Source organism: Gymnoscopelus braueri (genome assembly GCF_963280865.1).
Source record: "Gymnoscopelus braueri genome assembly, chromosome: 3".
Taxonomy (NCBI): domain Eukaryota; kingdom Metazoa; phylum Chordata; class Actinopteri; order Myctophiformes; family Myctophidae; genus Gymnoscopelus; species Gymnoscopelus braueri.
The window spans coordinates 22,265,844-22,277,313 of record NC_137612.1 but is presented as its reverse complement, the minus strand read 5'-3'; the positions used below and the strand labels follow the sequence as shown (position 1 = coordinate 22,277,313).

Here is an 11,470-nt window from a genome sequence, read left to right as displayed (position 1 = left end):
TAATGATGGCTTTTTGGGAATAAGATGCTATATTGGACAGGGTATGGAGAGGTAGGTAGGCAGGTAGGTTAAATGTCAGGAGAACAAAGTTTAGGTGGCTCTTCTGCTCCCACCGCTAAGTGTTAAGCTGTGGTAAAACCGCAAAAACACCCTACACCCTACACCCTACCAAAGATGTGTAAAGAAAACAACACTGTTCATTTATCAAACAGATTTACAACAAAGATAGTCGAGAAGGTTATTTTAATTAATCTGAATTCAATGCCATAATTAATCAGTAATTAACGGATGAGGCAAAATCTCTCAAAGCCTAGTACTGTAGTTACACTCAGAAACACATGCAAACAAGGACTGCTGCTGCTTCATGGAACCTTGGTTCAGGGTGGGTCAACTGATTGGCCAGTGGTGGTGAAGTCAATTGTGGTGATTTGGCAGTGAGTTTACAATGAGCTTGTAGATCTGCTATTTTTGTGAAAAATCTTGACAATTTGTGCAAATCTTTGAAAATATATTTTTAAAAGCGAACATTTGTAACTCAAATCTTTGCTTCTGGGGGTCCCTGGAAGAAAATATTTTACAAATGTTCGCTTTAAAGATATGCATTCAAAGATTTGCACAAATGTTAAAGATTTTTCAAAAATCTTTTTGAATAGCCAAAGAAAGTGACACAGATGGGTTCCCGGATTGAATGGGATAAAGGGAATGTGCATATTATATGTTGTGCACATAATGGCCAATAGCCAAGGAGAAGCTATGCGTATCTGTTCTCAAAGGTAGCAACGTAGTTCTGCTTATCCATCAACCCCTAGAGGCTGTGGGCAGAATGACAATATTATCCTCAACCAGGTCTGGGATTGGTCAAGGCCCCAGAATGGTCCGAGATGTCAGCTCTGGATAAAGACAGTAGTAACGCTTATTACTATCTGTCATCGATGGCTTGCTGTACCGCAGCTGGCAAACACCCGAGGAGGGAAGCAAGTTACAACAGCTCCTGGTGCCCCTTCGCATCCAACTCCAGCTGGTCCAGGCCTCAGTGGGGGTATGGGCCTCTTGGGGCTCTATAGACCCTACGAAGACTTGGGGCCCACGGTTCTACTGGCCACAGGAAGTGGAACTGTTCATTCACATCTGTGACCGATGCACTGCCTAAGTCCTACCCAGCGCTCACACGCTTCACTATGCCAGTAGTACCAGGTGGGGTCCAGATGTGCAGGAGAGGATTCTGCCTCTGTGGTTCAACTTCGTCAACAAAGAAGGGGCCGGGAACTCCTCGAGCTCTGTAGTAAATGGACTGGGCCATACACTGTGGTGGCTAAACTCAAGGGTGCAGCTTGGTGGGAGGCTGCAAAGTATCGAGAGAGAAGAGGGTGGATAAAGAGACTCCCACACCCTTGTACTGGAACACCTGTGGGTCCAGGGCTTGGGAATGGCAGGAGACGCCTGCCTCAGCATCACCGTATTGACTGTGTGAGCTACTGGGTACAGTTGAAGCCCTCAGGTAGGGGCTGTGTAGTGTCCAGCTGTTCAGCTTTCAAGTATTTCCCAGCATGCCTTATAGGGCACGCCTCCCTTGTTTTATCGTTGTATTATTTAGTACTTGTCATTCGACATAGAGAGTGTTATTGTGATTAATCCAGCGTAGCAATAGTTCAGGTAGGCACGGAAGGCAGGAGGTGTGCACTGCTAGCTCACTCTCCCCCGGTACCCCCCCCCCCCCCCCATTCATTCGCTAACAAGTTAATTCATACATATACCCACAAGTCAGTCTGACTCTCCACGTTCAACCTCACTTCATTCTCATTCGCTACAAGCTAACTGACACACACCCTCATTTCCACAGTGCAACTCAGGCATTTTTTATTTATTTATTTTTGGGGGGCATTTTGGCTTCATTGATACTATAGGACAGTAGGCTGACAGGAAATGCGGAGAGAGAGATGGGGAGACATGCAGCAAAGGCCATCTGGATCGGGACTCAAACCCGCGACCAGGCTACACTGAGCTAAGGTGCCTGAACCGCTACGCCAGCGGCCCAGTTATCAGGTGGTTCTTTTACGCAGTCCACTATTCACTGTTCATTCTACGTGCTTAGCTGTCACAGCTTTATACAGCTGTCAGCGTTCAAATTCCCTCCACCTCCCCGGCCTCCTTCCTGTGGCATTTAGTTTCATATGTTAATGGATGATTCTGTGGATTGTACTGTGATTCTATGGATTGTACTATGATATGTGGTATCTTAACTCATGCAATTGAAAGGTTCAATGTTGTGTTCATATAATAACTGTATCTTATGCTCTGCTCCAGGTGTTTGTGATCTCAGATTCTGTGTCATGCTTGCGCAGGTAATCTGTATCACAGGAGCAGAGTCACACCACCAAACTGAATGCAATATCATTGCAATAAATGGTAACTGGTTAATCCTGAGCTGAAGTGTCTAACTGAAATGTTATTTAATGTCCGTTATCACCGTTAGTCATTATTGTCATATGGGTATGGATTTGTTATGAAACCATGGGTGATGGGGGGTAGTTGTGGTGAGCACGGCCTGCTTTGTTGGAGCCATTTTCATTATGAATGCCAAAATAAAAACAATTCTCTATTAAGAAGTTGCCGTGTCTCTGGGGAGCTTCACCTCACCAGTCATTACAATATTCTTCCGTCAGGAGTGTGACGTCAAAACAAGTGCCTCTTCCGGTAACCCCCCAGCTCCCCTCATCCTTAGAGAGTACAGCATGAATACGTGTTTGTTTAAATTCATCTGTAAAGGCGACCACACTAAGACACACAGATATTGTGCCTCCCCTCATAGATGAATTTAAACAAACAATATTATTCATGGGTTGCTAAGGCAAAGCTGAATCAAATACATGTATGTGGTGTTAGTACATGCCCAATCTTATCAACAATCCTTAAGTGCCAATAGGTCTAAGTATTAATACTATACTCTCTAAGGATGAGGGAGGCTGGGGCCTGGGGGGGGGGGGGGTTACAGGAGGAGGCGCTGGTTTTTCACCAGTCATAACAATATTCTTCCTTCAGGTGTGTCACGTAAAAACAAGTGCCTCCTCCCGTAACCCCCAGCCTCCCTCATCCTAAGAGAGTAGGCTGGATGAATAACACAGCATGAATAACTAGGACCACAATGGAAACTAGAAAAAGTGCTCCTCGGAGCACAGGTCTCCGCCAGGTCAGGTAGGTTAGTGTAGGCCAGCAATGTTCGGAATTCGCCAGTCAGGCTGGAATGTGAATAATTAGGCGGATGGGACGGATCCGTCTTGATCACTTAACTAAAGAGATAATTTGTACTGATTTGCGTGATGTTTGGACAAGATTTGTGAGTAAATTAAAAAAATAATGTTTTGCAACAATCTTCCTCCTGGTGGCGCTATAATAGGGCAATGTTAAAAGGCTGGCATATGTGGCCTCAACGTAGTGCAAATGTGCGTGCAAAGTTTCACCGCAATCGGACGCTGCGTTCATGATTTACAACATTTTGTTCAAAACGGGCCACTCCTGCAAACTTTAGATGTCAATCGTAGCCAATCAGGATGTAATATGATAAATATAACAGATCCATCATGATCACATGACTATAGAGATCATGTGTACCGATTTGCGTGAAATTTGGATAAAATCTGAAGGAGTAATAGCAAAACATGTGTTTTATATAAGTCGGCCTCCTGGTGGCGCTAAAAAATGCAGATGTGAAAAATGCAGGGCAAAGGTTTTTCCTTGGCCTGTAGGGAGTGCACATACAACATTTTACACAGATCGGTGCAGTTTTAGGTAAAACCACGAATCGGCCTGTTATAGCGCCACCATGAGGCTGATGTGAACATTTACAGGTGGCACTTCTTCCTCTCCCCAGTGAGAATGTGCGTGCAAAACTTCACAGAAATTGCACGGACCAATCCTGCAAACTTTGGAAGCCATTTTTAGCCAATCAGGATGGAATATGAAAAATCTGAAATACCCGTTTCGTTGACTATAGAGATACTGTGTACCGATTTGCATGACGTTTGGACAAAATATATAGGAGTACTGTCAAAAAATTGGTTTTGCAAAAAGCGGCCTCCTGGTGGCGCTATAACTATGGTGGCGCTATAGCTATGGCCCATGTGAAAAATTTGGGGCAGAGGTTCTGAATTGGCATCCAGGGAGTGTGTCTTTACAGTTTCGCTGCGATCAAGCCAACGGTGCCAGAGATTAGCTGTCCACAGACGGACGGACAGACGGACGGACAGACAGACGGACAGACGGACGGACGGACGGACAGGGTGCAAAACATACTCTCTCGCCATGCCTTACGGCCTGGCGGAGACAACAAGTCCCAGAAGTTTTGGCAGTAAGATAACTTTTGACTGTGTTGTGGTGGTGCTATGACATTAGTTAACATGAGACCGCTATACTGTGTATAACACAGGGGACTTCAACAGGGGGTCCAGGACCCCTAGGGGTCCTCAAAATTACTACAGGGGGGTTACCAAATCTTTGTGTGATAGGAATGTTTCATTTTTTTTTCTTTTACATTTACCACTTGACCTCTAGCATCCCATTTCTGAGGGGAACATTAGCCAAAAATAGCCGATTTAGAACCGGCTATTTTCAGCAGAGAGGTTTGGTGTACAGGGGGAAAAGACCAAGTACAGAGCAAAAGGTCAAGTTTACAAAGTATTGAGTTTTAACTAAGTGGTTAAATGTCTCAAAAGACACATTTAACATGAATCCAATATGTAGTGGGGGTCCCTGCTTCATCTCTCTCTCAGCTATTGGGGTCCTTGGCCTAAAAAACGTTGAAGACCCCTGGTATAACAGCTAGGTAATAGATGGAAGTTCATCGTTTGTGCTGATGGAAATTGCTACTTTTACAGAATAAATTACTGCAGCACTTACAGGTTTCATGTGTTAAAGCATGGGGAATCTATCACAATCTGCTAGTCTATGTGTAGACAGTTTTGTGAAAATGGTATGTATAGATGTTATCAGCACCCTTTGAAGAATTGCCAACCCATGTTGTTCTGTTCTCTTCTGCCAGGTGAAAACCAGATCCAAATGTTCCTCCTTTCCTTGTTTTGATTAGTTTTCTCTGGGTAAAACATTTGGCAGGCGTACAGTAGGTAGTTTTGTTACTCAGTGTGACAGGTAGACTCAATTCAACTCACACAGTCTGACAAGGTGGATAATCACAATTTCACCCTTTTCACATTGTAAAGAATGACATGGCATGATTGTACAAGACTGCCAAAATGGTCAGCAGTACTCTTTGGTACTGCTGCAGCACTTGAACTTGACAAGTGCAAGTGCTTCCTCAGTAGAAAAAGGAATTGAACACCATGTCAGCATGGAATTTATGTATTTACCGGTATGTATTCCTTTTCAATGAATTCAAACACTGATACAAAAACAGCCTATAGTCTGTATTGGTTGCTGGAATGCTGTTTGAAGCATTGAGTGAAGTTAAAGTGACAGCCAATGTTAAAATAATACCTTAAGTCATATGGCTAAGGTATGGCTTTGATGCAGACGAAAATAATTAAATATGGTTGTTCACTGCCATCTAGTGGCGGTGATATGCAACTGCGGGTAATTTGGGTCAACCTTTTTATTCAGTGATGTTTAATATTTTACGTGGTGCATGCAGTTAATTTAAACTGAAATGTTGGTTATAATTTCATTACAAAACAAGTAATACAAGAATAGCTTCACTATTCTGGGCATTATAAACATTCAAACAATGTAGACTTACCATATCGACTACAAGATGCTCCTGTAGAGGCCACACGTCTGTATGAAACATCTGTCCTTCTGTTGTCCTTCCTTCCTTCCATTTTTCACCTACGTGCGTTGACAATCGATCTAAACTTGAACATGGGCAACGAGAATTGGCATATGAAATGACAGGGGGGGGGGATTTTTCACTTTTCCGAAATGTTTTTCTTTTTGTAGGATTTTGTGCACTCTCGCTTAATTAAGACTGCTGTGGGTGGATCCAAGGGGAATGCAGAGCGGCTCAAACGGACAGTCCATGGTTAATGGATGGCAGGTGTTTCTAATTGTCTAATTATGCTCTCCTCTTTAAAGTAGCATGCTGGGCTCTCACACACACACACACACACACACGCACGCACGCACGCAGACACACTCTCTCTCTCTCTCTCACTCACTCACTCACTCAAAAATGAAATTACGTTTTGTCCAAGGAACAGGAAGGTGCTAACTTCCTCCTTCTGCCTAGAAAAAATATGTCTTCCCTTTACCACTCTATTGTTTGCATGTTAATGCAATATTAATCTTCCTCTGGAGAGCATTTGCTCAGCGACATTTTATAGCAGTAGTTTTTTAGATTTGTTGTGTGCAGCTGGAAAATGTAGCCTAATGGATTGGTGGCACAATAGGAATGACCATGGTGGGGTCACCAAAATCAGTAGGGCCATCCTCGGACTCCTCAGAGAATGGCCCCTACTGATTTTCCTCAGTGAGGAGCATATTCCATGGCAATTCTCCAGACAGTAGTTTCTTAGGACCAAAAAACATATTGACACTGACATCCTTAGAGAAAAAACAGCCAAAAATGAGAAAGGTACGCTCAGTGGAACACATCTCGTCTATGATGTCAGTCATCAATGATGTATCTATGATGTATGACTCAATATGGCAAGGTTATATTTCAACTGTCATTGACTTCACATATTTACGTTTAAAGTTAAATATTTCAATTAAATAAAGAGTTTATGTAAATAAAGAGTTTATGTAAAGAACCTAGATTGAAACCCTAGATTTATTATTTAGTAATTGGTTTTCTTGTTCAGGTTCCAAACTATAAGACTTGTCTCCTCCCGTATTGTTGCTCCCGGGTTGGGCTGCTGTTGACATGGGAGATAACAAGACAAAAAGACTGAAAGCTACAGAGCGCTCATTTATCAACCCCTATCCAGACTGTGACCAGGGCAGCCTCACGTCCAACACGGGACTGGACGTGGACTGCAATGAGCCCTTTGACGTCAATGGAAAGGTGAGCGCGGCCTTCCAGAAAAAAGTCCAGAATAAGATTAAAGACCTCCTGCAACAGATGGAGCAAGGTCTGAAGACCGCCGACTCTCACGACTTCTCCACCTACACCGGCTGGACAGGCATTGCGCTGCTCTACCTGCAGCTGCACCGTGTGTCCCACGAGGCCTCCCACTTGCAGAGAGCTCTGGATTACGTGAAGAGACCCCTGAGGAACCTAAAGGGCCGGACGGTGACCTTTCTGTGCGGAGACGCAGGGCCGCTAGCGGTGGGGGCCGTGGTCCATCACAGGCTGGGGAACACCGCCGACAGCAAGGAGTGTCTGACCAAACTTCTTCAACTACAGAGGGCGATACTGAGTGCAGCGTCAGACATGCCAGATGAGCTGCTGTACGGTCGAGCTGGTTACCTCTATGCTCTGCTCTATGTCAACAAGGAGATAGGACCCAATACAGTGGACGATAGCACCATCACTAAGGTGGTCACAGCCATTCTGGTGTCTGGTAAGAACCTATCAGCAAAGCAGAAGAAGACAGAGCGCTGTCCGCTGCTCTATGAGTGGTACAAGGAACAGTATGTTGGTGCAGCCCATGGCCTGGCTGGCATCTACTACATGATCATGCAGCCAGGGGCAAAGGTTGATCCAGATGTGCTCACAGAGTTGGTGCGGCCGAGCATCGACTACGTCCGCCACAAGAAGTTTCCCTCGGGCAACTACCCCTCGGCGCTAAGCAAAGAGAGCGACCGGCTGGTGCACTGGTGTCATGGAGCCCCCGGTGTGGTGCACATGCTCATCATGGCATACAAGGTATTTAAAGAGGAGAAGTACCGTCGGGATGCAGTGGAGTGTGGAGAGGTGATCTGGCACAGAGGTCTGTTGAGGAAAGGTTATGGAATCTGTCACGGCACCGCCGGGAACGGATACGCCTTCCTGTCCCTCTACCAGCTCACTCAGGAAAATAAATATCTGTACCGCGCCTGCAAGTTTGCAGAGTGGTGTTTGGACTACGGGACCCATGGCTGTCGCAACCCTGACAGGCCCTACTCTCTCTTCGAAGGCATGGCTGGCACCATCCACTACCTGTCTGAGATGGCCCAGCCTGAATCCTCCTGTTTCCCTGCCTTTGAACTTTGACCTGGGGGGGGGGGGGCAGGTTGGTGCACAAAATCACAACTTGCTTTCATCCACTTTCAACCTAGCATGCCAATTTTGGTCATCATCATGTTGTTAAAAATACTACTGCCATGGCTTTATGTGCCACTAGGGCAACCAAAGCCATTGAGTGATATCGGTTGTACCTAAACCTTTTTGTGAAAAGAACGATAATCCCCATTCCCATTACTTCTGCCTCAGTTTGAGTTTGCTCATAGGCAACTCAACACAACTTTCTCCAGGGGAAAGAGAAATAGCAGCAAGAATGTTTTTCTTGTGACTGTTTAAGGAGATAATCTGTCTGTAACTCATTCATTCAAACAAATGTTTGTAATAACTTAGTTTTCATAATTAAACTAGAAGATGTGCTCCTCGGAGCACAGGTCTCCGCCAGGTCAGGTTGCAGCATGTCCTGCAAAGCTTAGCCTATGGGCGGTGGGGACAGACGGACACACACACACACGGACGGACGGACAGGGGGTAAAACATACTCTCCACCATACCTTCGGCCTGGCAGAGACAATAACATTCAGCAATGCAGCATTTATAACACATTCTCTAATAACATCTGCTTTTCAGAAATAAACTACATTGTTAACTACATCTATACAATGTACAAGATCAATATAGATTAACTAGTGAAGGGAACAGTTGGGAGGAGTGTCTGGGGGTAGATACAGGGGGCTTTTACGTAGGAAGGGGCCAAACTCCCTTCTAGTTTTTTCAATGTGAGCTTGCGATGCGTTGTGTGAGCATGTAAATTGGCCCTCCACTATTTGTCGTACGAGACGTATAAAGTGTGTTTGTGTGTGCGTGTGTGTGTGTGTGTGCGCATGCGTGTGTGCGTGTGCACACACATGTGGGGTCTTAGACTTTGTCAGATATAAGAAAGGGGGGCTCCAAGGAAAGGTTTGGGACCACTGCACTGATGTAAGCAACACAGCTAATCTAATAATGGGTGTCTTATATTTAGTTGTATCAGTGGTTGCACATTTGCACGCCCAGTCTGAGAGAAGTCCGATATACATGGGATATATGCCGTAAGTTATAATACCCTCTTTAGATTTCGGTTGACGAACTGAGGCCGATTCGACAAATGCCTTCTAAATCAGTAGTTCTTCTTCAGATGTACAAGCCATTACGTGGATGGGATTCGTATTACTAGTGCAGTACCCGTTAGACCAATTTATGAGGTCCGTCATGTATGATGTCAGTATTATGACATCAGTCATAGTACCATTGAGAGATGTCAGTACTATGGTGGCAGTATTATGATGTCATCGCCACACACACACAGACAACAAACACCGAGATGATACAAGAGCACAGGTATGAACACGTCTTGAATCTGACGTAGACTTTCTTTTCTAGACCATTCTTATAAAAACACATTTCAGAAAATAAGTGTTGATTAGAGCATCATGGCATCTGTGGCAGAACCTATGTACTGGCTTGGTAAGGACACCCTCAGAGTGTCCGCAAACCTATTTGCAGAGAACCGTCTTCGACTCATTGAGGGGCTTAAGGTTACAGAAGGCGTTCAGCCCAGGTCAGTGGTCGTTCTACAGGGAGGGGAACAGAAACAGAGGAACTGCACTGACACAGACCTCGTCTTCAGACAGGAATCTTTCTTCCACTGGGCTTTCGGAGTGACTGAACCAGATTGCTTAGGAGCCATTGATGCGGACACAGGGAAATCCATCCTTTTTGTCCCTAAACTGCCCGAGAGCTATGCCACTTGGATGGGAAAGATCCATCCTAAAGAGCACTACAAGGAGAAATATGCAGTGGATGAGGTTCAGTATACCTGTGATATTGTTGGTGTCGTGGCCAATCTGAAGCCAGCAGTCCTCCTTACTCTACAAGGGAAGAATACAGACAGTGGCAGTATCTGCCGTGAAGCCTCCTTTGAAGGAATTAGCCGGTTCCAAGTAAACGACAATCTTTTACACCCAGTTATTGTGGAATGCCGTCTGATTAAGACAGACATGGAACTGGAGGTCCTGCGTTACACTAACAGGATTTCCAGTGACGCCCACAAAATGCTGATGAAGCACGTGAAACCTGGACAGAAGGAATATGAGATGGAGAGCCTGTTCCAGCACTATTGCTACACCAACGGGGGAATGCGTCACACCTCCTACACCTGTATCTGTGGAACGGGCCACAACTCGTCTGTTCTCCACTATGGCCACGCTGGGGCTCCCAATGACAAGACTATAATGGATGGAGACATGTGTCTGTTTGACTTGGGTGGAGAGTACTACTGCTACTCCTCTGACATCACATGCTCGTTCCCAGCCAATGGGAAGTTCACAGCAGAACAGAGGGCCATCTATGAGGCAGTGCTCAAGTCTTCCCGCACCGTCATGGCTGCCATGAAACCAGGTGTGAAATGGACAGAGATGCACCGGCTGGCTGACAAGGTGCACCTGGAGGAGCTGGTTAAGATCGGCATCTTGAAAGGCAGCGTAGATGACATGATGAAAGTCCACCTGGGCGCTGCGTTCATGCCCCACGGCCTCGGACATCTACTAGGCATCGACGTCCACGATGTGGGGGGCTACCCAGAGGGTGTGGAGCGAATCGACGAGCCAGGCCTTAGGAGTTTGAGGATGGGTCGGCTGGTTCGGGAGCGCATGGTTCTGACAGTGGAGCCTGGTATCTACTTCATCGACCACCTGCTAGACCAGGCCCTAGCGGACCCTGCCCAGAGCTGCTTCATCAACAACCAAGTGCTGGCTAACTTCCGTGGCTTTGGAGGGGTGCGCATTGAGGACAACATTGCGGTGACTGAGAGTGGTGTGGAGCTGTTGACCTGTGTCCCTCGCACGGTGAAGGAGATCGAGGAGTTCATGAGTAACCCTGAAAATCCCTCTAGTCCTGCGGTCTGCAACGAGAAGTTCTAAATTACATCAATGTGGCCTACTGTACCATTTTCAGATGTTGCCAAAAACACATTTTATGTGATGATTTATCAAGAACTCCACACAGACATTGCATAACAATGATCATGGGGACAAATCTTGGACCTGGACACAACTGGGCTCAGGCATCTGAAAAATTATGCACCGTTGCAGCCACTCGTTCGATGATAATTTCGGGTGAGCAAGAGGTCATAGAGAAGCGTCAGTTTGTTTTAAATGTTTGTCATCTGTTTTTTGTTTTTTTTCATGCAAGGGGGCTAAGGGGGGCTTGACACTGCAGCTGCAACGATTTCTACCCCTCTGTTTTATCTGAAAATTGGCGTGTCCGAGGTATGAGTGACACCCTTGTAAATAAGTGAATTGTTGTCCAGCAGTAAGACGA

General features: G+C 45.6%; 2 protein-coding genes across 2 annotated transcripts; both read left to right on the top strand.

Moving 5' to 3' along the window:
- Positions 1-6,871: 6,871 nt before the first annotated feature.
- LOC308081855 (lanC-like protein 2) lies at positions 6,872-8,143 on the top strand (the record flags this gene model as incomplete). Its single annotated transcript, XM_080423475.1, has 1 exon — positions 6,872-8,143. The coding sequence occupies one exon, from the start codon at positions 6,872-6,874 to the stop codon at positions 8,141-8,143; it is 1,272 nt and encodes a 423-aa protein (XP_080279601.1).
- Positions 8,144-9,582: 1,439 nt separating this feature from the next.
- LOC308081854 (xaa-Pro dipeptidase-like) lies at positions 9,583-11,070 on the top strand (the record flags this gene model as incomplete). The annotated part of the gene is made up of 1 exon (XM_080423474.1): positions 9,583-11,070. The coding sequence occupies one exon, from the start codon at positions 9,583-9,585 to the stop codon at positions 11,068-11,070; it is 1,488 nt and encodes a 495-aa protein (XP_080279600.1).
- Positions 11,071-11,470: the final 400 nt, after the last annotated feature.